This window comes from Trachurus trachurus, assembly GCF_905171665.1.
Source record: "Trachurus trachurus genome assembly, chromosome: 8".
NCBI lineage: Eukaryota > Metazoa > Chordata > Actinopteri > Carangiformes > Carangidae > Trachurus > Trachurus trachurus.
The window spans coordinates 2,072,279-2,100,049 of NC_139905.1; the positions used below are offsets into that span (position 1 = coordinate 2,072,279).

A 27,771-nucleotide genomic window follows, 5' to 3' on the forward strand; every position below is an offset into this window, starting at 1 on the left:
CAGCAGGTGGAGGTGGGCGGGGCTAAAGGCCTGAGCCACGATGGTCAACCAGGAAGTCGGAGACATGTTGAATGGAATTTGAATCAAAGCAGGACTGGAAATTTTTGTCTGGAGGAAAAAGAAAAGACAGGTATAAAAAGTTTTATCATCATTGATATTCTCATATTTATTTTATTTTTTTAATGTCAATCTTGATTTTTTTCAGCCTGGTTTTAAGTTTCACACTCAATCACACTTACACACTTGAGCACTTGGCGTGTGCGTTCATGGGCTTAGTGTAAGTGCTTAGTGTGTCCCATTTCTCCAACGACCAGCGCGCTTGATTTGCACTTTACCCACACTTACGGTAAGACCGGTATTGGTCAAGTATTGGCCAAGCCACGTTTGGGAGATGCCACGGAATAGCCTGCATTTCAATAAAATGAATTAACTTTCTATCTTTTTCACTTTTTAATCTCATATTTTATATTCACAAACCACATTTTATTCTATATGATTTGTTTTCTGCGTTTTCTTGTTTTGTTTTGTTTTCTTACTGAGTTGGGTTTACACATTTATGATTTGAATCTTGCGCATAGAGACACTTTTGCAGTAGGTGAGACTGTGATCCAGCAGCACTGTTTATTAAAACTGTTGCTGTGCTGTGTTTGTCAGAGTTGTGCGAGTGTGAACAATGGCCCTCAGATGACAGACTGCACACTGTATGCAAATGTACGTTCCACCAGCACAACGTCACCAAAGTGTGTGCGTAACTAACCAAGCGCACTGAGCCGAGTGTGGAGAAATGGGACAGCGCCATGCAGTGTCTTTTGATGCAGAGAGGGGAAGTCAAACTATGTTAAGCCGAGGTCCAGGTATGTGGTGCTGTCAGTCAATCATCTGACATCAAATAAATCTAAACCCTGATCCTCTGAACACTCGGCCTCTTGTCTTTGTGTTTCTGCTGCTTCAGGTAGGCTACATCCTCAGTGGGCGTGGCTTCACTGTTACCTGGCCTCCTTTACGTAACACGGTCCAACTGACTGCAGCTTTATCAGAGTTGGTTTGTTTCCTCGTGTAACCGGCTTTACACCTGGACAGAGAAACTTAACAATTAATATCTCATTTATCTGCTGAGACAGTGAATTGTTCTGTTGAGGGATCTGAACTCTTTTATCTGACGACTGTCACTATTTAGGACCTAAAAAAGGAAAAGGAAAAGGAATCTGACCCATAATCCACTGCTCTCTCTTCTTCAGTGTTGAACCAGTTTCACTGTTTCTTTTCCAAAACTGTGTCAACTTTAAAGCCCCAGTATGTAACTTATTTGGCTTTTTATTAGCAAAAATTGCTTTCATAAATGCGTATTTCACTGAAGTCGAATCACACCCGCATACAAATGAAAGCTTTCTCATACCTTACCTTACATAGGCTAGACGCTTGTTTATCCTGTTACATGCAGCATCTGTTGTCCGTCTGCCGTCTGCCAGATTTCACGTGAATGCAACATCAAGAATACGTTCCGATATGCAACCGCACCGCTAGATGGGGGGAATTCCTACATATTATACCTTTAAGGAATTTGACAAAACGTCTTTTAACTTTAAGAACATGTCCCATATTTGGCTAAACATGCAGCACCTAGTGGCCTTTAGAGGAACTGCAGCCTTGTTGACTTCACAAAAAAAAACACAAGAGACGAGCTTTTATTTTGAAGCACCTCAACAGACTTTTATTTTTTGTGTGAGAGCAGTGAGAGCGCCCCCTGTCGGTGCTCATTCGACGACGGACTGGCTGACAGTCTCCGAGGAGCTCACAACCTTCCCATCCACGATCTCCTCGATGACGGTGATGACTTTCTGTTTGCTGACGGTGACGACGGGGGCGGAGACGACGGTGGTGGTGGTGAGGGCGGAGGAGGAGAGGGCGGAGGAGGAGAGGGAGGAGGAGGAGAGGGCGGAGGAGGACATGGAGGAGGAGGACATGGAGGAGGAGGACATTGAGATGCTGCAGGAGACACAAACACATCACAGTCAGGTCTTTATTCACATCCTCAGAAACTCTCTGACATCACCGCTCTAATGCTCAATAATAATAATTCTGACGTTATTGAATAATGTTCAAAAATAACTCATCATCTTCTAGATGGGAGCGACACTGATGAGAATAAATAAAATAAATCCATAAATGATCTTTTATCATAACTGGAGTCTTTTTTTTTTTCTTCTGTAGCTTCAAATCTTTAAAGTTAGAGGCGGATAACTGATAACCGGTCACTGATAACCAACACAAAGAGACAAAAAGGATGAAGAACATATTGACAAACACATTCCACAGGTGGGGGACCATAAGAGTTTAGTTCTGGGAGATAAAGTGCATTAGTGCTGGGTTAAAGTGGTTAAAGTGACGAGTGCTGAAGTGCAGGAGTGCAGGAGTGCATAGCTACCAGGTTGTATTATAGAGTATTTATCTGAAGTACCAGGTTGTATTATAGAGTATTTATCACTGTATCAGGTTGTATTATAGAGTATTTATCACAGTACCAGGTTGTATTAAAGACTAACCTTAACTGACGGACATTTAAACTTTGAGCTGAAAACAACATTATTTATCACCTGAGTAAATCTGTATTGGATGCTTTGGAGCTAAACTAAAACTATCAAACCTAAGTTTACGTAGTTTCTTTATTTGTGTGTTTTTTAAATAAATAAATGTTTAAACTCTGGCTCTTCTTCGATGTTATAATTTTTTTTCTGTGTCATGTCTGGTCTTGTGGTCCGAGGCCTCCTGGACCTCCTGGACCTGGACTCGGCCCTCTCACCTCCCGCTGGCCTCTCCGTCCAGCAGCCTCCTGTACTCGGCGATCTCCATCTCCAGCCGGGTCTTGATGTCCAGCAGCATCTGGTACTCCTGGGACTGGGACTCCAGGCTGGCCTTCAGCTGGCCCAGCTGCTCCTCCAGCATCACCACCTGGCTCTGGTAACCGACCAGCATGTTGCTGTATCTGGACTGAGTCTCGGCGAGCGTTCCCTCCAGACTTGCTTTCTGTAGGGGGGGAACAGAGAGGAGGCGGCTCAGTGTGTTTATGGGCTCAGAGGAACTGAGGAGGTGAAAGCTGCTGAGATGTTCTGCTCACCATGCTGAGCTGTGACTGCAGCTCGATCTCCAGACTCTGCAGCGTCCGTTTGATCTCCGTGATCTCTGACCGGGACGTCTGGAGGGTTTCTGTGCTGACGGAGACTTCCTTGTTCAATGTTTCTGTCTGTGTGAGTGAAAACACAAAGATGGTCAACACCGATAGAGACCCATCCCACCACATCTGTCTGCAGCTGCACACGCTCCATACATCCAGTAGGATTGTTTAAGTCATCTCATAAATATATAATATGTGTCCTAAATTGAATTTGACCACGGACCCCCAATGGTAAAAATTTTGATGCAAACACCAGAAATACACAAATATTTGTTCTGAGACGGAAGAACGTTACATTTTTAGTCAATGTTCATTCAAATTAGGGCCCTTGGCGCAATTTTTTGGAAATTTTGTAAAGAAATTTCTGTAAAAAAGTGGTACAAATTCTCCAAAAATGTTTAAACATTTCTAGAAAAATGTGGTAAAAATTCTCAAAAAGTGGTTAAAATTTCTCCAAAAAAGTGGTAAAAATTCTCAAAAAGTGGTAAAATTTCTCCAAAAATGTTTAAACATTTCTAGAAAAAAGTGGTAAAAAATTCTCAAAAAGTGGTCAAATTTCTCCAAAAACGTTTAAAAATTTCTAGAAAAAAGTGGTAAAAATTCTCAAAAAGTGGTCAAATTTCTCCAAAAACGTTTAAAAATTTCTAGAAAAAAGTGGTCAAATTTCTCAATTTAAAAAAACATAACAAAACAAAACCCTCTTTGGTGTAAGTGATGAACCCACCAACACGACCTTCACATCCTCACCTTGGCCTGGAACCACGCCTCGAGATCTTTGCGGCTCTTGGCGGCGACGGACTCGTAGTGCTCTCTGACCTCCTCCAGAATCTTGTTGAGGTCCTCCTGAGGAGCGGCGTCCACCTCCACGTTGACCTGGCCGCTCATCTGGGCCCGCAGAGCCAGCAGCTCCTGCAGAGGAACAACGACAAAGAGACAAGACACAGTTGGAGGTGAAGACTCAAGACTCACCTGACAACAGAAAACCTCATTCCACTGAGACTTATGACTTATTGTCGGGGAGGCCACTCACCTCCTCGTGGTTCTTCTTCAGGAAGATCAGCTCCTCCTTCAGACCCTCGATCTGCATCTCCAGGTCGGTTCTGGCCAGAGTCAGCTCATCCAGGACTCTCCTCAGTCCGGCGATGTCGGCCTCCACAGACTGACGCATGGCCAGCTCGTTCTCAAACCTGAAAAACGAAGGTGAGGTTGATCAACTTGAAGATCTAAAGAGCATCTCAGCATAGATTTATGCCTCCTCTCCATCTCTACATTCAGAACTGATGTTGGTTCAAACTCTAGAATTTCATTTTTGATTTCAGGTTTTTTACATGAAGTTGCAATGAAGTTTTAAATCTGGTGCTGGATGCTGGTGCTAACCCTAACAACAGGTTGACTTTGAAATTTCTCTCTTCATCACTGACTGAATCCACTCACTTAAGCCTGAAGTCGTCGGCGGCCAGCTTGGCGTTGTCGATGGAGAGGTAGATGCCGCCATTCATTCTGGTGGCGTCTTGGATCTGGAAAGTGAAAGAGAAGCAGTTAGATTCTCATGTTCACTGCTATTTTCAATCAATCAATCATCTTTATTCACATATATAGAAAAGGTATTAAAATCATTAAAATATGGGACACCCTGAGAAGCTCAAGAGCTTTTAAAAGGGGCCCAAAGTTTAAGTTGTCCACAGACAGGGGAGTGACTGGAGTCATCGGGAGACTAAAACATGTCAAATATTAGACATGACTTTGACTTTCAGCAGTGAAGGTCTGTTCTGTTCTGTTCTACGACCCTGATTCCTGTTCAACAGGCTCGTCAACCGTCAACGAGCCACGAGGGTCGACTTACATCATCACATTATCACATCTCTTCAGACAATATGCAGCTGATCTCAGTCGGGATGTGTCGACACCATCCACCACCATGATGTGGACTTCCGCCGGGTGGCTCGTTCCAACCAATCAGAGGCTAATCGCAGCAACGCACTTCCGTCAGGCCAGACTAGCTCTAATCTAATGGGGGGACTGAGAAGCTTTTAACTTGGTGGTGGCTGTGATCGGGACAGAAGCTAAATAGCTTGTTTAGTACATTACTTTCTTACCTTCAGACTTTATAAGTCAGACCATACATACATCTAAATTAGTATCTATTAGGCTGCTGTTTATTAGCTAAACACTCACCTTTGCCAATGCTGCTTCTAACTGCCTCTAGTTGTGTGAGCTTTAGTCAGTTATAGTTAAAGCTGGAGTAGCCTAGGCAGGATTTGTTTTAAAAACAAAATATTAACTTTTTCTTTTTTGTTGAGAAAATAGAGTTTTCCCATTCAGCTGTCAGTGAGGAAAGGTATGTCTTTGTATGCAGCAGCCTGAAAAGCCTTCAGCGTCCAGTACCTTTGAACAATCAAATCTATTCATGTGACCCAACGTGAGCCTACCTTGCCCTGCAGGTCGGAGATGGTGATGTAGAAGGCGCTGTAGTCTCTGGAGGCCGGGGTGGTCTGGCTCTCCAGGAACTGACGGATCCTCAGCTCCAGCTCGGCGTTGGCGGTCTCCAGCTTGCGGACCTTCTCCAGGTAGGTGGCCAGACGGTCGTTCAGGTTCTGCATGGTGGCCTTCTCGTTGGCGGAGATCTCCATGCCGTCGTTGCTGGCACCGGCGCCGAACGCAGCCCCGCCGCCGCCGCTGCTGTAGCTGTAGCTGTAAGAGCTTCCTCCACCTCCACCTCCACCACCACCACCGCCGCCGCCGAACATGGACATGGAGGAGCCGCCACCGAGCATGGACATGGACGAGCCGCCGGAGGAGATCCGGACGCTGCCGCCACCAGCGCCTCCGTGCATGGAGAGGCTGCTGCTCCTGTAGGCGCCACCACCAGTAGACCTTGAGCGGATCATGGTAGATGGTTTGGTTTGATTTGATGGTGTGGTGATGAGGGTGAAGAAGTCTTTCTGCTTCAGCTGAGGAGAAAGTGCCGACCTGGGAGAGAGGCCGATGTTTTATACCATTAGATGAGAGTGTGAGGAGGAGGGGGGAGGACAGGGGGAAGGACAGGGGGGAGATGGTGCTACGACTGGGAGGAGGAGGAGGCGACTTTGTCATCATACCACAGCCTCTCAGGATCGCAGCATGAAGGTTAATGGGCTGTGAGCGAGAGTGTGAGAAATGTCGACTCCACCCCATCGTCCTGTTCAACCACTTGCTGAGCCGTGCCAACTGTGATTTCACAAGAAAGGTTAGAGAGCGAGTCCAGACCTGGGTGACATTTAAAATTAAAACCACAAAATCCAAAGCGTCAAGACTCTCACACCCAATCTATCACTGGCAGCCGCTACACTGACGGAAGTGCTGGCAGCAGCTAAAGGAGACACACCAGTTTAAAGATTAAACCAAATGTTTGATCAGGATGAACCTTTGTCAGCTGAATGATCCTGAGTAAACAGAGCAGAGGGCGAGCGGCCATTCATTACCTCCTATTAGGAACCATAAAACTCCACTCAGGCCGAGGCTGTAAATTCTTTGTGTGGAGGATTTCGAGAAGCCACGGAGCTTCAGAGGGATCATCAGACTTAGAGACGCTGTGAAGGCTTCTTTTAACAAACCAACACCATTAACAGAGCAGGGAGGACAGTCACAGTGTCTCCAAAACTGATTTTAAACTGTTTCCAACGTCCAGAGTTTCAGTCTGAGTCGACACCATCACAACAGTTCAGCTCTAATCTAATGGAGGACTGAGAAACTTTTAACTTGGTGGTTGCTGTGATCAGGACAGAAGCTAAATAACTTGTTTAGTTCATTACTTTCTTACCTTCAGAGTTTATAATTTAGACTATTCACTCTAAATTAGTATCTACTAGGCTACTGTTTATTGGCTAAACACTCACCTTTGCCAATGCGGCTTCTAACTGCCTCTAGTTGTGTGAGCTAGTTGATAACTTTAGTTGGTTATAGTTAAAGCTGAAGTAGGCAGGATTTGTTTTAAAAACAAAATATTAACTTTTTCTTTTCTTGTTGAGACAATGTTTTCCCATTCAGCTGTCAGAAAGGAAAGGTCTCTGTATGCAGCAGCCTAAAGAAAATCTCTGCTAAAAAGGCCTTCAGCATTCAGTATCTTTGAACAATCAAATCTATTCTGGTCTGGGGGTTCCTGATTGGTTGAGGGGACTGGCCCTCCAGATTTGTTAGGACAGAGTAGGGTCAGCCCTTCGACCAATCAGGAACCCCCAGACCAGAATAGATTTGATTGGTCAAAGATACCGGGAGCTGTGAGCTTGTTTTCAGAACAAATCCTACAGTACCTACCCCAGTTTTAAGCTACAGTATGTTGGCTAGTTTCTAACTTCAGCCTTAAGTTACACTTTAGCTAAGTAACTTTAGCCTTGAATCACAGTTTAGCTGACCAGTGTTGGTCAATTTCTAACTTTTGCGTGGTATTACACTTTTTGCTTACTGATTGTTAGCCTTAAAGTAACACAATGTAAGATTGAGTACTCAGTGATTCCGTCCACTTCAATGATTAAAACCAGTGAATCCCAAACATTTTACATCAAAGACCCTAAATTGACACAAATTAGACCACGGACCCCCACTGGACAAAATTTTGAAGCAAACACCAGAAATACACAAATATTTGTTCTGAGACTTAAATACATTACTGTTTTAGTCAATGTACATTCAAATTAGGGCCAATGGCGTGAATTTTTGGAAAGATTATGAGAAATTTCTGGAAAAAAAGTGGTACAATTTCTCCAAAAGACTGGAAAAAATCTAGAAAAAAGTGGTAAACATTATTTCCAAGTCGAAAAACTACATTTGAATATGGATTACTTTATTAACCTCAGTTTATTTGTGTTTGTTTCTAGGACACAACAGCTAACCTTTAGCTAGCTGTCAGTGTCCTGTTCCATTTTCATTTCAGCTAAACTACGAAGCCAGTTAGAATGAATTTGGCAAACTACAGTAAATGCAAAAGAAAAGATTACATTTTAAAGGGCACTGTAAGGATCTGAAGGTAGAAAACACGGGTGTTCAGTGAGACACCTGAGGATCTGTTGTTTTAAGATTTTAAGATTGAAACAGTTTTTTCTTTATGTGTTTTTCTGAGGTCATTAACTTTGTCTTTTACATTTTTTGTTCTTTATTTCCAGTTTGAAGCTTCCCAAATGCAAATGATCTTCTCTGCACCACTACTCCTTTAGGCTACAGGTTCAGTTAGTCAAGCTATAGCACCCTACTGCAACAACATTTAGTGCATTAAGTCTGCAGCATTTCAACCAGTTTTTGATGAATCTTGGAATGAAATTCTCTGTAAAACTATAATATGATGATTGTGACAATATGGCTGCTCTGATATTCTCTTTCTTTCCATCGATGAATAAGCCCTTAAGATTTCTTTTTCATTATTTTGCAGCTAAAGGACACATGAACTTTGCAGCACTTTCTGCCTAAATGATTTTCAGCGTGTGAGTTTCATCAGAGACGGGAGCAGCAAAGTCGCTCTGTGAATAAATGCGTCCTGAAGCGAGTTGACTCATTTATTTTTAACAATTGACCCGTAAATTGTTTTCTGTGCCGAGCGTGGGCGTAGCTGCGTCGCTGCAGGCGTGTTCCCATCACCTGCAGTCGCTGCAGGGAAACTCTGACAGGTCGGTGCAACACCCTGCGCTCATAAAAAGACAGTGGTTTGATTCCAGCTGGAAGTGGAACATGTTTGTTTAAGAGGCGTCTAAACTCTTGTTTGGTTGTGACAGGGCTCAAAGTGATTGTTGGAGAAGACAAAGGTTTAAAACTGTGACTGCGACTTCCAGCAGCTCAACGGACACGGCATGTGTGACATGTGTGGTCGAAGTGCATCAACAGATCAACACAACAACACACACAACAACAAAAGTTTATCTGCAGTTTGTGTCACAGACCCTCAGACAACACAACGTCATCAAACATTTGTTGATTTGTTGTCCGTCGTGTGTTGGTGCAGCTGCAGGTCAGAGACACAGATGTGAGTTGACATGTTTTATTATTCTAATGTAATTAGACCCAAACCAACCAAACTGAAAACAAAGGGTGACGGCGCGTTTTCAGCTCTGGCCCCCTGGCTTTGGAACGGCCTTCCTTTTAGTGTTAGATCAGCTGACTGCTGCAGTTTTTAAACAACGTCTTAAATAGGATGGCATACTCTTAACTACTTCCTGATCTTGTTTAATTATTCTAACATTTTATCTGCACTGCAAGAGCATTTCTACTTATTTATAAATTCATTTGTATTGCACCTTTGTGAATTTGTGCTTTTACGGTTTTGGTGGGTGCACTGCTGTTGACTATGGGCTATGTTTGATTGATTGTGGGTCATGTGACCTCAATCATGGGTTTTTCTTCAGTTTTTGTTCTTTTTCTGTGATGTTTTATCTGTAAAGCACTTTGTGCATTTGCTTGAGAAGTGCTATATGAATAAAAATGTTATTATTATTATTAACTGAACAGATTCACTGAAACATTAGCATTATTATAACGAGGGCAGTGAAGTGTGATGTGAACACAGCAGCACTCAATAAAAGAGTTAACCTTTACCATATAGTCCTGGTGTTTGTGCAGCTTCACTCCTTCAAAACACAGAAAAAGTTTGCTAAAAAGAGAAAGGCGTTAAATTTACAAGAAAATCATGTGAGCATATAAATGTTCCCTGCAGGTTCAGAGGAAGAAACATTCACACATTCATTCACATTTTTCTCTGATAACATTAAATCTACAAACCTATACTGACATGTACACATTGAACATACGCATGAACATATTAAACGCATCATGTACATGAGGGAGAGAGGAGTGAACAGGGAGCAGCAGCAGCCTGAGGGAAACCGGCACAGTCACTGAACCGGCTTCATCTGGCTCTGTCGACCTGTCAATCATCCTCCAGCCTTACATAAAACAGGTAACCTGAGTCCGGGGGCGGGGCTTGTGTGGGCTGCTGTTGCCTGCAGGTACACACACACACACACGCACACACGCACACACACACATACAGGTGTGTCTCTGACAAAAACGACTGAAATATGTGAAAAGTAGAGCAGTGAAAGTTTCTGTTCCTCTGCTGTGAACTGTAGATGATAAAACACCACGATCCTTTGCAATCACGGCTACATACACACGCTAACCTGCTTTCTTTTAGTGTATACCTTCTGCTGCCGTCTGATTCAAAATGTGCAGATGTTGCACTAGTCAAGTCAAGTCAAATTTATTCATATAGCACATTTCATACGACAAGCGTAAACTCAATGTGCTTCAAAAGATTAAAACAAAGATACAATGTATAACATAAAATAGCATGTAGGATAAGAAATATTACATATATAAAAAAAACATTTAGGACATTATAAAATCACACAAGAATGTATTATTATCATCATTTAAAAAGGGAGATCATAATAATAATAAAAATAATAAAAATTCTTAAAGTAAACAAATAAAACGCACACATGACTAAAAGCTTGTGAAAAAAGATAAGTTTTTAGTTTGCTTTTAAAGGAAGGCACTGTTGTAGCAGACCGTAGCTGATGTGGAAGAGAATTCCAGAGAGTAGGACAGGAAACATCTAACTTTTGATATGTTCCAATCCTCAGATGATAAATAGCTGTCTTAGAAATATTAGAAATATGCCGTTGGAAAGTAAGATCGGCATCTAAAATCACACCCAAGTTTTTGACATGCTCACATGGTTTTACAGACAGAGGAGTTAAAAAGGATTGAATATTTTGCCTCAGAGCCTTAGGACCTACCAAAATAATCTCTGTTTTGTCTTCATTAAGTTGTAAAAATCTTTTACAACTTACAACTAGAAGCAGCGGCTGAATAAAAGCTTTAAAAGCACATAAATATATCTATCTAATTTCACTGAAAGTCTCAGTTTCTGCTCTAAATATTCAATACGTCGTCACTTTCTCTTTGTTTTGACGCCAAGGAGTTTGTTGTTTCTCTTCAGTATCAGTATAAAGAAGAGAGAGAGAGCAGGAGGCCTGACAGATATATAGATGATATATGTCAGCTGTCAATCAACCCAGCTCATAAAAAAAGGCTGTGGAGTGAAGTCACCTGCGGGCTGATGTGTATATGATCCATGCAGGCAGGTATGAAGTGGGCGTGGCCTCCTGTAAAAGCCTCTGAGCAACGTCTTCACTTTAAATCCGATGTTTGAGTCTTTGCCCATTTAAGTTGAGATTTTCAGGAAACATGAAAGACATTTAACATAGCCTAACATAGGCTACATGTTCCTGTATCTGAGTGATGTCACATTATCACATCTGTAATATGACGTTGTGACCATATGTGTTGATATGTGTTGCACATTTATAAAACTCTATGTTTATAAACCGTTTGTTATACATTTGCAAAACAGTAAGTGCATTTCTCAAAACAAATATATAGAAATATGCTTAACATTATGACAACTTCAACCATTTTGCATGTAAAGACTTATGCAATGAACTAAAGCCTAAATGTTGTGGGGGCTGAGACTATTCAAAAGAGACCCATTATTTTGATCAACATGACATAACAAGCAATTGACAATGTAGGAAACAGCAGAGAATTGTTCATCATCATTTGCATGGATGAACCAAAGGGTTTGCAACTTGTCCGAAGAAATGAGAAACTGCTTTTTTGATGTGCACAAGTGAAGAATTTCAATTCCAATCTGAGAAATGTAGCTACCAAAGCCACTGAGAAAAGCTGTAACATAAGACACATTTTAAACAAACTGGCTAAAAAGAAAAAGACAGAAGAGTCAAACATGTTCCGACCATGGTCCCCCGGTCTCCACTACATACTATATGTGTCATGTCCATATATGTTGGTGTGTGAGAACAGGTTTGTGTGTTAGATAACCTGGACCCTCCTCCTCCTCAGGCTGTGACAGCGCCTGAATTCTTTCTCTTCTGAGTTTCTCTCTGTCTCTCGGTCATAAAGTTCGTACGTTTATCCAACCATCAATCACTCTCACAGTGTGGGACTTCTTAACCCTGAAGCTGCTGTAGCTTCACTCTATCTACAGCTTTAGGCTCCTCTTGTCGTTATAATAATATAAACCTCTGTATAAAACCATTAAAGTCTTAATGCATCATATTCCCTGCTCTGTGCTCTGTGTCTCAGCCGATGGACGTGTCCCAACCCGTCCACTCCTCCGTCTCTCAATGACTAGGCTACTGAAGGAAATGTGCAGCTGCTGCTTTTCTCTGGCCTCCAGCTAAAGAACAACTACAAGAATATCTATGTATGACATGGGGTTACATATGACATTAAAGTGATTATGTAAAAAATATACATGGAATACATTAACATACAGCAGGGAAATATAATATAGGCTGCTGTCATGGAGTTTTCACCAGATCAGTCAGCAACAACCACAGTAAGCCACACATACGAAGAAAAATCAGGACATATTGTAGCCTAGGCCTATATGTCCATACATAAATGAAGTTGTGTGTAATAAAGTGAATGAGTATTGAGGATGTGCAGAAAGGAATGAAAGAGAAGAAAGCAGCAGGAATGTGTCAGAGTTTAGAAAGTGATCCAGTTTCCTCTACGTGCTCATTAGATGACCTGCTGCTGCATAGCACAAATATTTAAACTGACACACACAGAGCAAAAAGTCTCCAAAACTTTAGACACATTTTCTGTTTTACACACATTTTGTAATTCAAAATGGAACTATTTACTGTAAATGCACTGAACACGGTTCTCTGCATGAGACACAACAGTCTGACATAAAGTCACATGTTAGACAATAAACTGTTTGCAGTTTTTGATGTGAAGTAGGCCTACAGCACTTTGATACAAAGCGCTTTATAAATAAATGTATTATTAACCTATTATTATTAATATATGTGTCACATGGCCAAACACCTCAATAGTTAATTGTTACCGCTTAAATCAGGAAGTAAGCAAGACCACTTTTCTATTTTCTTATCTATTTTCACAACTGTTCATTGTAATAAAACAACCAGGTAAAGCAGCTGTGACTGGGATTCAACCCCCCGGTCATAGACAGGTAGTGTGATATGCTTTTATAGCCTACAACAGTTTTACGAGCGCATTTTATTAGTTAACAGTAAGAAACAAGAGATTATGATTTGTTTGTTCATCTAATCATTTATTTGGCTCCGCCAACCATGGATGTATTACCGCCAACACAAATAGCAAAGACGGTTTTGAATATCTTTGCAAATAGTTCTGCAACTGGAAGAGCTGTTGCCAGGCAACACGTAAACTGTATTTCCTACTAGCTAGCTTTTAAATTTTTTCCCCCAGTCCATTTAACTGTAGTAGCAGCAGCAGAGAGATGGGGCAGCTCAGACAGACAGACAGACAGACAGACAGATGTAACCCTGCATGCAAAATCAGGTCATTACTACCTCCAGTAGGGGGCAGCTGTTCTCCTGTTTGTGCTCCGGTGAGTTAGCATGTTGTTAGCCATCCGTTTGCTAGGAAAAATGCATTTATCAGGTCATAAACTTGGTTAAAGTTGCTGCACGTTCCTTAAGATGTCAAACAATGCTTTCCAATGTTTTTCCCATGACCTATGTGCACTTAATATTGTAATTTAGAGCTTGAGAAAAGATCGCTAGCTTTAATGCTAACGCTAATCGCGACCACGATATGCTAATCGCTAATGCTAATTGCCCTATTGTTTGTTATGCTTAGTTCATGCTAATCACTAACTAAAGCTAAATTTACATGTTTTGCAATGAGAAGATGAATTTCATTTATTTTTTATGCCATTTGAAACCTACACATTTTGTGTTATTAGTCTATGGTTATTAGCCACTAGTTACAGCGCCATTAAAGCAGAAGTAAGTGATATATTTGTGTTAATATAAGTCTTAAATAGTTATATCTTCCGACAGCAATCACTTCTATAGAGTGTTTGGACCGAAACACGGGTCTGTCAGTCACTCTGCTCTGCTCTGAGCCGAGGAGAAAACATTTATCGTATCCTACAGTTTTTATCCAATGAGGAGAGAGAACGGCATGCAGGGCTGTGTGTGCAGCCAAGGGATGCGCCTGAATGTGGTGACGTAGGGACGAGGACTGTTATGGTGCGTTCAAGGAAACTCGTAGACTCGTGTTTTTTCCGACCTGTGAAGTCGTACCAGTTCGATCTGGTACGAGTTCACGGGTCAGAAGTTACGAGTGGCCGTTATAGTGACTTTCACAGGTAAAACAGGTCGGAGAAACACGAGTGGGTTGCCTGGAACGCTACAAAGTCGTAAGTTGTGACTTGAAGCTGTAATTTACGATTTCAAAAGCCTGCCTGGAACGCAGCATTAGCGAAAACGACCGGATCACTCACTTCTGCTTTAAGGTTTGGTGTATTTCATTTTTGACTGAGAAATCGCAGTAGCTATTGTGTATAAAAAATATAATTTATTTGATGTTAAAGGAGCATTATCGCAAATCCAAATTCTTAATTCGGCCACTAGATGGAGCCAGGCGGAGCTTATCAGATATAAACAAGTGGGCAGCTGTCAGAGAGAGAGAGCAGCCTCGTTTAGTCCCCCCCCCCCCCTCCTCGTCCTCCCTCACCAGGCTGAATGAACGTGCAATCGCGGGAAAAAGAAAACTCGCTAGTGGAAGCGGAAGCTCTAAGTCGCGCACAACCACAACAACGACAACAACAGCAACTGCAACGTCCTCCTCCTTAATAACGCTGAGAGGACAGCTGAAGAAAGACACAGGGACGTGGAGACAAAGTGTTCTACCAGCGATTCAGTGACTGTGAGCAGCCTGACACTGCTACATTACTATTTACTGTTGCATTTTTCCGGTTCGGAGGTCGGATTTGCGAGTTCCGAGTGCAATTAAACGCAGCAAGCGCCGGGCCGGCTTGGATCATAACAAAGACAAATGCTGCATTTGCCCCATGGACACTATACTGTTGGCAATTTTTTTTGTAAATTTAGTTATGGCTCCCCCCGACCCATCTTTTGCATATTTCAGCTTATTTTATGCTATTATTGCTGTATTTGCGATAATGCTCCTTTAAAGAGTTATTATAATATTAAAAAGGTGGATTCAAATAATTAAAAATTGATCATAAGTCAAATAGATGTTTAAAAGGATGCATAACTGTCTGATAAAATATATGAATGATTCATGAATAATTGTTTACATTTATGGTTAAAACTAATTGTTTTAATTCATAATAATTCATTTTATTGTGTGAATTTGTATTTCCTCGATGCTTGGTAATATATTTCATGTCTTTAACTGAGAAAATAATGAGATCTCTTGAGAAACTTTGACAGGATTAGATGAAGATCCTTACAACTTTGCACTTTCTGTGTAGGTTTTTTTTCTGAACTACTGCCTGAGAGATAGAGAGAGATGGTTAAGATGGCGAGCCCAGCCCAGTTGTTCTGAGAGAGAGAGAGTTGGAGATGCAGTGTGGCCAGCTGCAGAACCTTCCTCAACAACTCCAGATCATCTGAATCTCACATTCTGAGAACAGATAAGACACACACACTCACCTACCCGGGTAGAAGTAGACATTGATACAGAACCCACACACACTGGTAAATCCAGTATATATTTGGTAAATAGAAATACGGCTAAGCTGTTAATGTTTATTATTCGTTGTGCATTGATATTAAAGTGTCACCTGTTCAAATTATACCAACACTAGGCATGGGCATTTCAAGTAATTTTCTAACCGAGTAACCGATTACTTAAATAAAATTACTTTAATAAAATAGAATGACTCATGTGCTCTGTCCGTCAGACAGAGCACATTACTGACACACAGCATCGTCAGAAAAAATATCAGGTGCTTAAAAAGAGTAGAGATTTGAGTTTAAAATGCACATATGGGGCATATGTGATGCACATATGGGGCATATGTGCAGCTTTATGTCCCAGCTGCCTCGGTCATAAACACAGGTTCTCCTTCATCTCAGGCCCATTTAGTGGTCTCAACTTGAATAAAATGCATAAATGGTAATTTACGCATTATTTATTAAGATTTACAACAGATCTAGTGAAGATTTCCTGATAATAGTGATCATACACGGCAACATAGCAACCATTTTGATGTAAGTAAACGATCTTTGGCCGATCATGTGACCGCTCACAGCTTTCCCACTGGATTTTAGCCGGTCACGTGACGGCACACGGGTCCCTATTGGACACCCGATCTTACCGGCTTGACTGCTCGGCTTCCGGGGAAGCTACAAACACACCGATAGGATCGATGTAAAGGGTAAGGTATCCCGCTTTCATTAGAAATAGAATTACGTCGCTCTCATTTTCTGTTCTGGAAATAGATGCGAAAGAGTACGACAATACCCCTGGTATCGCTGGTGATGGCATTGAACCACTATTATTATTATAATAGGAGCCATGAATTAGGTTTTCTGTTAAGTTTTAAGGGTTGTTTTGGTATTGTTTATTTTGAGTATGATTTAGTTTATGTTATTTATTTTAGTAGCGGGTCACGTCATTATGGGCGGAGTTTAGCACTTACAGTATGTTCACCTGTTGCTTTTCCTTTGTTTCCTTTGAGAGAGAGAGAGGGGGTGAGCGTAGGTCGCCGTACTTTTTACTGACCGCTATATTTTCACTATTTTCCGTTGTTTTGCGTTGATCACTACGATTACTTTGGTTTAGTTTGTACACTTTATTACGAGTTAACCTGTTTTGTTTGGTTAATAAACACTTTGAACTTTACTTGCGAAATCTCAGTGAGTTTCTTTTGATAGCGCGTCTGACATCCCGGCCCATTCTTAGCCTCTCAGCGGCTCTTTTGGCTGAAGTCGCTAGACTGTGCTCTAACATGCCATTTTTTAAAATCCCAGGTTAACTTGGCAATAATTTGCCTACTCGGGTACTCGAGTACCCGGGTAACCGTGCACATCCCTAACCACCCACTCCTTTTTGTGAGTCTCTTCCTGGTGCAACTCCTACTGGACCTAGAGTGATGTGAGTATCCTTTTAACCTTAAAGTCAGGACTAAAGGTGCTACAGATAGATAGATAGATAGATAGATAGATAGATAGATAGATAGATAGATAGATAGATAGATAGATAGATAGATAGATAGATAGATAGATAGATAGATAGATAGATAGATAGATAGATAGATAGATAGATAGATAGATAGATAGATAGATAGATAGATAGATAGATAGATAGATAGATAACACTTGCGTCTCAGACTGATATCCATGTGTATGGACTGAACATGTGCAGATATTATTTTTTTGGTTGCATATATTACGTTTGTTTTGCAGGTAGATGACGTATATTTCATACATGGGAATACTACAGGCGTCCTTCAGTTTTCTGTGTTATCCTGACGTTACGTAACCAGAAAATTATTTTTATGATGTTGTAAACTGAACTTTACAACTTTATATGTTCTTTGTTCTTTTTCTATTTTGACTCTATTCAGTTGATGAATGAAAACATATAGGGGAAAGTGGAGACATGAATAGAACAGTATTATAGAACACCATGCACTTAACCTTACGGATTTATGTACAGAACAACTGGTACATGTTGCACAACACACACACACTGGCCCTGGGCACAATAGATAGTGACAGTAGATCTGTTTCTATTCATCTGCTGCCAAGTTTCTTAAGCTCTGTGTCTTTCAACAGACTGTGTTTGTGCCAAAATCATCACACACAGACACACACTTCACACTGCACATCAGTCTTGTTCTCTTATAGAAAACGTATAGCGACGTGAATCAGTGTGATCCTGCTGCAGCAGCTCACACCGACTCTGAGACGTCGAGTGGAGGTTGTTTGTGTGTTGTGTTGTGTTGATTTGTGTTGTGTTTGGTCCTGGTCCAGGGGCAGTAACTGTTCTACGTCAGGTTGTGGTTGTTAGTGTCGGGTGTGTCGCTGGCACCACAAAGGGCCGCGTTCGGCTGGAACTCAAAGAAACGGTGGAGATTCATTGGACTCAGAGCAGATGAACGCAGAGATTACAGATGTATTATCTGATAACGTGTGTGTGTGTGTGTGTATGTGCTGTTGGAGGTGTGGGTGTGTGTGTGTGGTCATGCATGTATGAACCTGAGTGTGTGTTGTCGTTGGTATTTCCCGGAGGCCTGTTGGAACAGAAACTCTGTTATGTGAGGTATGAGAAGAAAAAAACTTTCCTTCTCACACCTACTAGTGCTGCAGTACTCAGACTGATTTTGAGTCCACATCTTCAAGGTTTTGGTCTGGTCTCAGAATCTGGATTTTTTCCTCCAGACCAGTCCAGACCACAGCTGCAGTGACATCCTTTTATTTTAACCACAAATATCTCTCACTTTGGTTTCTGTGATGCAATTCAATAACTTTAAGATAATTCAAACTGTTCTCCTAAAGTATCTGCTTATGTAACCATCTGAAAAACTTTAGGATGGAGTATTGGGGTCACATTGAAACATTTTTTTTCACAGACTTCGAGAATGAAGTCATAGTTTTATGAGAATAAAGTAGCAATTTCCTCCAAGTTCGCCTGGAGAACAGATGCATTTCCTTGCATATTCTTTTCAAAGTCCTGATACAGATGACAATGTGGTGCTGATGAGCCAAAAGATGAAGTATCTCCTTGTTTGTGAATCCTATACTGAAGTACAACTTCACCTGTAATAATAACCTTACGATGACCGGGTGGTGTATACATGCCGTATATCCAGGTTCTGGTTTAACATGGCATTGCCTATACCTTCACATTCATGCTACAAACCTAGACTTCCGGCCGCACATACTTCTCTCTGCTCCAGCCTCATCACCATAGTATAGGCTAAGTGTGCGGCACTATATACTCCACACCAAAAAAAAAACTATGACTTTATTCTCAGTGAGACCCATACTGTCCAGGGCTTTTGCAACTAAAATTTGATACAATGCGAGTACATTTTTCATCTACTCGCGCATGTGCGACCAGTAAATTAGCCGATTTTTTTTTTTTTTTTAAATGACCACTGTGATTGGCTAATGTGTGAAAAGAAAAGTGTGTTTCTCTTCTCTACATCTCGGAGGAGACGTCTTTCCACAGCAGAGCTCCGAGTGAAACAGCAGGAGACACACAGACCGGCGACCTGCGCACGTGTGTGCTGAAAGTCACCTGCATTTTTTTCTTCCGAAGGCTGGCTACAAACCTTAAACATCCCATAATATGCGCACGCCCTATTTTAAGTTAGGGCCCACTGTGCTCCTAGTCAAAAAAGTTAGTCTGGAGCCCTGCTGTCGTACAGTGTCACTGTCTCACTTTGGTTTCTGTGATGTAATTCAATAAGTTCAAGATAATTCAAATAGTTGTACTAAAGTATCTGCTTGTGTAACCATGTGAACAACTTGGTGTCACCATGACAACAGTGGGAGGAGACTTCAGCAGGTTCTGTTCTGTGTTCTTCTTTTCAATACAAACTTTGTTTACATTAAATATGGTTTAGATTTTACATTACATCATCTTTTCTTTGTAGCTGAGGAGGAATAAGACACATGGTTATTATGAGGACTGGGACTGGAGACAGTGATGGTCTTGGAAATGGTCTCACATTGGTTTGGTCTCGGTCTCAGGTTAGTTGGTCTTGACTACAACACACACACACACACACACACACACACACACACACACACACACACACACACACACACACACACACACACACACACACACAGACAAACGTGCATTGTTTCTATTGAAGTGTTTATCTGGGCGGACTGTGTGTGACGTAAAGCTAAAGTTGGTAAATCATTGATCCATGGTTCATTGATCCATCACCACAGATTGAACTGGTTTGTAAATTCCAGCTGTAAAACTATGGAACTACTTTTGTATCAAATCAATCCAAACAAAACCTCTTCAACGTCAAACAGAAACAAGAGCTCGAGAAAGAATAAAACTTTATTTAAGAGAGAAAAAAACTCACTGAATCAAAACACTGTCATCTCAAATGAAAAATGTGTGACTTGAAAACCAATTACAAATCTATTGGTTGCTTTAATTCTTTAGATAAACGTGTTTTCGTTGCTTCATGTTCAGTAAACAGTAGGGGTGTAACGGTACACAAAAGTAACGGTTCGGTACTTACCTGACATGAGGGAGGGAGGGGAGGCGGGTGAACATGCGCTACGTGTTTGATGCGTTTCTAGCGACGCAGCGCACATCCGTGAAACATTGGCGAAGGACTTTGACCGGTCAACCAATCGCGAGCTGCTTTCTATGGTTGCAAGCCGTTGCCGTCGTGTTTCATTGAAGCCACACAGTGACATAAATGAAGCAGCAGCTCCTCTAACTTCACACTCTCATCACTTCTCTTCTTCGTCTGTTATGACTAGGGATGGGTATCGAAAACCGGTTCCAGCTTGGATCAATTCTTGGAATCGTGTGTGTGTCTGCTTTAACGATTCCCTTATCGATTCCGTTTAGTTCAGAAACTCGCACATTAATTGATTAATTACGTGACGTTACGTTAAAACCAACCATCATTATAAATGGGTGTGCTTAGTGTTTATATCCACATGTCACCGTTTGTTCTCACAAAATAAAGTTAGTGGCGTGTCTGCTTGGAGCGGAGCTGCTGACAGATGCAGCTGACAGTGACGTTTCCTCATCACTAACCTGTGAGCCACCCTCCGGTCCTCCCTCCTTAACGTCGTAAAGACAGGTCAACGTCTCCTGAACAGGCTACATGTCTATTCTTTGTGTTTTTCTCTCTTTATTATAACCACTTCCTTTCAGGTTTCGTCGTAGCCACGTGAAACGGTAGCTGCGCCCTGTGTCTTTTCTCTCGCGCGCTCTCTCTCTTTTGCTCGCTCGCTCACTCCGCATAAAAACGAACGTTATGAAAACAATAACTAGAGAGAAGATACAGATGCAAAACCATGTAATGGAAACATTGTTAAATTCCTCCTGTGAGCACAGCTGCCCCACAGCCACAGTGGTCTGTAGTGTTAACCTGTCCAGGCAGGTCGGTCCTGTCAACTTTTTTAATGTTAGAGCCATTAATGCAGTGTTTTCAACCTTGGGGTTGGGACCCCATGTGGGGTCGCCTGGAATTCAAATGGGATCGCCTTAAAGGGATAGTTCAACATTTTGGCAAATTGGCCCATTGCCATAATCGCTATAGTCATAGCAGTAGGTTCGTTACCTTTATTTGTCGGTGCAAGCTATTTTTAGAACGGAGGAGCGGAGCGGCAGGCTGCTCAGAGCTACGCTATGGAGGCTAAAGGAATTTCTTGGTTTCCCTCATCAAACTCATCAAATACACAATCCCAAAACTCCAAAACGCTTTCGTGGACAAGTTGTGACCTGCACATTCACCACGCTATGAGATAATAATGGAACCTTACGAAACGGAGCCGTTTTCAAGGTAAATACAGGGTAAATACAGAGTCTGCTTGCTGAAAAACTGTCCCTGAACGCAACGCGCATCAGCGGTTTTGCATGAAAACAACTCTGTCTGGTAACGTTCTGTTATTATCTCATAGCGTGGTGAATGTGCAGGTCACAACTTGTCCACGACAGCCTTTTGGAGTTGTTGGGTTGTGTATTTGATGAGTTTGAAGAGAAAAACCAAGAAATTCCCTTAGCCTCCATAGCATAGCCCTGAGCAGCCTGCCGCTCCGCTCCTCCGTTCTAAAAATAGCTTACACCGACAATTAAAGGTAACGAACCTACTGCTATGACTATAGCGATTATGGCAATGGGCCAATTTGCCAAAATGTTGAACTATCCCTTTAACTCTTTCGCGACCATTGACGAGTAAACTCGTCACAGCCTGCCGAACGTTCACGACCATTGACGAGCAAACCGTTTTTTTACAGATTACGATAATAGACACTCTGAGGTACCCTGTGTGTGAATATGGTAGTCCTCTGATATGTAAAACAGTTTTATACTAAAACCAAAACATAATGTTTTTTATAAACTGTGTGATCTTGGTTTTGTTTGAGTAATCGTTCTCCTTGAATGCTGCTCTGGGGACAGCGTGCAGCGCTGTGCGGCTGTCGGCTACAGTGTTGAGACTTTCTCGCTGAATCTGGCGACTTTCCAAACCCTCTTTTGACAAAAGCGACCGACGACAAATCTGGCGTGACGGCACGGGACGAATACATATACCGTTACACCCCTAGTAAACAGGGTTTTGCTCTTGCTGTTGTCTTTTTGGTTGCGCTGCCACCTCTCTCTCCTCTGCTCCCTGAGAGGCCAGAGTCACATTAGAGCCAGAAAAAACTACATATAAAATAATATACATCATTGATCATTATACAAAATAAACAGTGAATGAATGAATGAATGAATGAATGAGTGTTTATTTCGATCACAGCATCAAAATTTCAACAAAACAAATTCAAGGTAGTAAGAAATACTATATAGGCTAGCTGGTCGAAAAGGGTTGCGGCTGAAGCAAAGCTTATAGCTGCCGCACCCTCGTTTCTCATTTCATTATAAAAAACCATAAGCAGCCTGATCGGAATGGCGCATATGCATACACACATACACACATACATACATATACCTACACAGTACGTCCCCCACCGACCATCCTATATCCACAAACCTTCACAACTCAAAAACAAAATAGGTCGAAATTTCCTAGACAAGGCATCTTTATTTATATAGCGCATTTCATACCAAGGCAACTCAATGTGCTTTACATAAAGACAAACATAAAAAAAGAAGCATAAGACAGAATAAAAACAAACAAAACACTAAAAACAGAGTTAAAAGCAAGAGCAAATAAAAGTAAAAGAAAAGAAAATAGATAAAGTTTTAAGTTCTCAGCTATAAGTACGTGAAAAGAGAAATGTTTTTAACCTGGATTTAAAAGTGCTTACAGTTGGGGCTGATTTCAGTTCTGCTGGTAGTTTGTTCCACTTGTGAGCAGCATAACAGCTAAATGCTGCTTCACCATGTCTGGTCTGAACTCTGTGCTCCACTATTTGACCTGAGTCAGTAGATCTCAGAGCTCTACTGGGTTTATACTCTACTAACATGTCATTCATGTATTCTGGACCTAAACCATTCAGTGATTTGTAAACCAGTAGCAGAACTTTAAAATCTATTCTGTAGCTGACTGGGAGCCAATGTAAGGTCTTAAGAACCGGGGTGATGTGATCTGATCTCTTTGTTCTGGTTAAAACTCGAGCTGCAGCGTTCTGAATGAGCTGCAGCTGTTTGATGCTTTTTTGGGGGAGACCAGTCAGAAGACCGTTACAGTAGTCTAGTCTACTGGAGATAAAAGCATGAATCAGCTTCTCCTGATCAGTTTGGGACATAAAACCCTTAATTCTGGATATGTTCTTCAGTTGATAAAAGGCTGATTTGGTGACTGATTTGATATGGCTGTTGAAGGTCAGATCTGAGTCTATCAGCACGCCAAGGTTTCGGACTTGGTCTTTAGTTTCTAAAGACAGTGACTCAAGGTGTTTACTGACAGCAACCCTCTTCTCTTTATTTCCAAAAACAATGACCTCAGTTTTTCTTGATTTAACTGAAGGAAATTTTGGCTCATCCAATTTTTGACTTGCTCTAAACAGTGACATGACTCTATTGGACTGCAGTCATCTGGAGACAGTGCAAGATATATCTGTGTGTCATCTGCATAACTATGATAGTTGACATTAGAGTTCTGTAGAATTTGACCCAAAGGCAGCATATACAGGTTAAACAGAAGGGGTCCAAGGACTGACCCCTGAGGAACTCCACATGTCATAGCCACTCGATCGGATTGATGACTACCAATGGTCACAAAATAACTCCGTTCCTCTAAGTAGGACCTGAACCATTTTAGGACTGTCCCACTGAGTCCTGCCCAGGTTTCCAACCTGTCCAGCAGTATACTGTGATCCACAGTGTCAAACGCAGCACTGAGATCCAACAGGACCAGAACTGACACTTTGCCTGAGTCAGTGTTCAACCTTATGTCATTTAACACTCTAATAAGAGCTGTTTCTGTACTGTGGTGAGGTCGGAAGCCTGATTGAAATTTGTCAAAGAGTCCACTGGAGTTCAAGAAGTTGCTGAGTTGATTAAAAACCACTTTCTCAACGATCTTGGCTATAAAGGGAAGATTTGAGATGGTCTGTAGTTGGTTAAAATGGTAGTATTCAATGTTCTCTTTTTTAAGAGTGGCTTGATGGCAGCTACTTTCAGGGGTTTAGGAAATGTGCCTGATTGAAGTGAGCAATTTATTATTTGCTGCAGATCTGTTTGGACAGAGCTTATAATAGTTTTAAAAAAGTCAGATGGTATTGTGTCAAGACAACATGTCGATGTTTTAAGATGCTGAACTGTTTCTTCTAAGGTTTTTTGGTCAACTGTATTAGTTGACCAAACTAACGTACAGATGTAGCCACCTAGAAGTTCCCCCTGGCCCCTGTCGGGACCTCTGCGGGACCGTGATGGGTCCGTGGTGGGTCCGTGACGGGCTCCCGCATGGCCCGTGGCGATAATTTAATCCCCTGCGATGACGTAGCGAACGCAGCCACGACTGTTAACGCCCCTCTGCAGCCCGTGTGAAAATCAGCTGCAGTGTCGCCTTTGTCCACGGGGAGGAGCAGTGATTTTGACCCGAGTTAATCTGTCAATCACTTTTCCTCCTCCTTTCTTTTTCCCCTCAGATGAATTGCTATAATTGCCTCCAAAACAGGCGATCTATAAGTAGCTTCAAAGATAAATAAACCCGACAGAGCACAAATAAAAATGTATATCACTCGCAGTTTACCTGTCTACAGATTTTGCATTCTAGTAAATGTTTGCCTTGTGGTGGTTTTAATGTTAACACTGAAGCATACGGTGCGCAAATAAACCCTAACGAATAAATAAACAACATGCCAACGTGTCCGTGAATATACACGCATGAGACTGGATGTGTAAAATGAAAGTGTGGTCCTAAGTGATCGCCGTTATATTCAAACAAGAGGAAAGAGAAATAATTATGAGGTTCATAAATTAAAACCACATGATTGTGCATCGTGCGCCCTCGTCATGGCACAGCTGAGACTAAACATAGGCTACGGGATGTTTTTTGTTTGTTTGTGTGAAACCTGTAATATAAACAGTTATTTACAAGCCCCTCTTTCAGTTTTTGCCAGTCGGCAACCATGAAATCTGCTGTGCATCTCTGGTTTGCTCATTCACTCCCGATCCGCAAATAAATAAATACATTTCTAGTGACCAAAGCGAGTCACGTCTCAGAACCACGGGCTACATTTGTGTATTTATTAGGGCTGTGCAAGTTGCGTTATGGCAACTCATTAAACTATTAACACCGACATTTATTTTTTTGTGCATTAATGCATGTTGCTCACATGCTTTTATTTTGTAAAAGTCTGTTGCTGCGGTGTAGGGGTCAGAGTCGCCGGACACCGTAAACATGCGCTGTGCACCTCTGTAAAATTCTCAATAAAATTTCATGAATGAGTGTATTTTTCACCACAGAATACTAATATCCCTCCCCCTGCGCTATGCTGACCTGACGCATCTAGTGGTTGACAGCTCTCTCTCTCTCTCTTTTTATTTATTTATTTATTTTTTTACTTTTAATGATAAAGTCACGTCAAACCAGCCATTCCCATTAGGAGAGCCAAATGCCTGACGCGCGATCTACTGGCACTGACGCACCTGTCTTAATATGGAACTCAACATGAGAGCGAAGGTGCGCTCTGCTCTTATTTCCATCTCACCCCACACACGTCGACCTGTGTCTTGTGAAGACGTACAGCGCAATGGAGAGAGAGAGAGAGAGAGAGGGAGAGGGAGAGAGAGAGAGAGAGAATACAGTAGGCTATAATGTACAACGCGCACTGCACACCAGCTGATCCGCCGGTCCACTGAGTGAAATAAGCAAGTTAGTCAGATAATCAGGGCCCTTACTAGGAATTCTGGGGCCCCGGAAAGAATACTAAAGTGGGCCCCTGACTTTTCCACTTTTTTTCTTAGACTACATATGTATGATCATTTTTTATTTAGCCTACTTTGTTTTGATGCTAATGCAGCATTACTATGAGTATTAGTCAGGGTCTTATGCAGAATAATTCAGTCATACAAAGATTAGACTAGGTGCAGCAGGTGTCTTCAACTTTGTGAAGTTGTGATATCAAATCGGAATGGGGTTTATAGGGGGATTGACAGTATAGGCTTGTGCTATAACTAGTAAATTATAGTGAAAAATCAATACATTTAATTAATAAATTTAATCCAGAGGAAGTACAGAGTTAAATGAAATTCCAGCACTGACTCCATATGTTCAGACCATCTGCAATCCTGTTTGACTTGTGTGTGTGTGTGTGTGTGTGTGTGTGTGTGGGTGTGTGTGTTGTGTGTGTGTGTGTGTGTGTGTGTGTGTGTGTGTGACAGTTGAGGGTCCTGTCGCTATGCCTCCTATTGATCATGCGCCCTGGCTACTTGGCCAAGGGGATGTCCCTTTGGCCGAATGGTTAGCGCACATGACTGTTACCCAAGAGTCTGGGGTTTCGAAGCCCGCCCTGGACCCTCTTCACCTTGCCACATGTGCCTTTCCTAACCTCTGCCATGAAGCACTGTTGCAAAATTACAACATTTTTTGTAAGATAGATAATAATGTAAGATAATCATGAAAATAAAAATGTTTAAAGCAGGACCTTCTAAGGAAATACCTGCTCATTTTCTAATCAATTCATAGTCAAAGCAGTGGGGGATGCTTGGAGATGGTAATGTTCTGGAGCAGGTGTGAATGTTCAGGGGTTTGGGGTGTGTTGTTGCTCAGGAGAGAGTCTGGTCCAGCTAGCCTTCCAACATAACCTCCCCCGGTCCTCCTTCAAAGTTGAACAGCCAGCTCCATTGCAGGCTCTGTGCGATTTGTGTGACAATGGGTGACCAATAGGTGGCCCATTAGGGCAAACAAAAGATTGAGCAATGATAATGCTAATTCCCTGGTCGAAGGCATGCACTGAATACCTGCAACTGCAAACATCTTAAAAAGGCTTTCATCACTCCCTTAGTTTTTTCCTATTTAAATGTAGAGTCACAGTAAATAAATTGTGATAAAAAAAATTGACAGTAGGTATTATTAGCTACAACAATTTATTTCCAGATAAAACAGTGGCCAGCGCATCTCCAGTAGCTAGGTCTGTTATAATTTCACTTCTTAAATCAAACATGTACTCGTGGTTCTATGAATTATGTGAATTTCCACTCACCACCAGCGGGCGGCACTTTAAATGCCGCCTCTGGCGATATGTACTGTTCTGTGAGAGAAGCGCCATCTCCTGGTCATGTCATGTATTTCATTGAATGGGTGGAGTTCCAGTAAAAACTAGTCACACCCAGGAAAAGGAGGGGGTCACTCCAGCTGCTGGGACTTTGCTGGAGCTCTGCTGGAACTCTCATGGGAACAGCATGGGAACAGCATGGCAGCAGCATGGCAGGGGAATTTCTATGTGGCTCCCACTGTATAAAGACCTCTCCTGTGGATAATCAGCCAACGGATTTGATCTGTCCCGTTGTTGTGATAGACTCAGGTTACATTACACAACCCATATCAATCCTCAAATACAAACATACGCTAAAAAACAGTCCGAATCAAACAAACAAGAAAACTTCATGTTTGTTGCAAAATTAAGTTAATT

At 41.8% G+C, this 27,771-nt stretch overlaps 1 protein-coding gene across 1 annotated transcript; it reads right to left on the minus strand.

The window, feature by feature from the left end:
* Positions 1 to 1,683: 1,683 nt before the first annotated feature.
* On the minus strand, positions 1,684 to 6,118 carry LOC310989445 (keratin, type I cytoskeletal 13-like). The gene is made up of 7 exons (XM_083976518.1): positions 5,602 to 6,118; positions 4,607 to 4,689; positions 4,203 to 4,359; positions 3,920 to 4,081; positions 3,116 to 3,241; positions 2,801 to 3,024; positions 1,684 to 1,986 (listed from the first exon to the last, which is right to left on the minus strand). The coding sequence occupies exons 1-7, from the start codon at positions 6,058 to 6,060 to the stop codon at positions 1,755 to 1,757; spliced, it is 1,443 nt and encodes a 480-aa protein (XP_083832644.1). The 5' UTR covers positions 6,061 to 6,118; the 3' UTR covers positions 1,684 to 1,754.
* Positions 6,119 to 27,771: the final 21,653 nt, after the last annotated feature.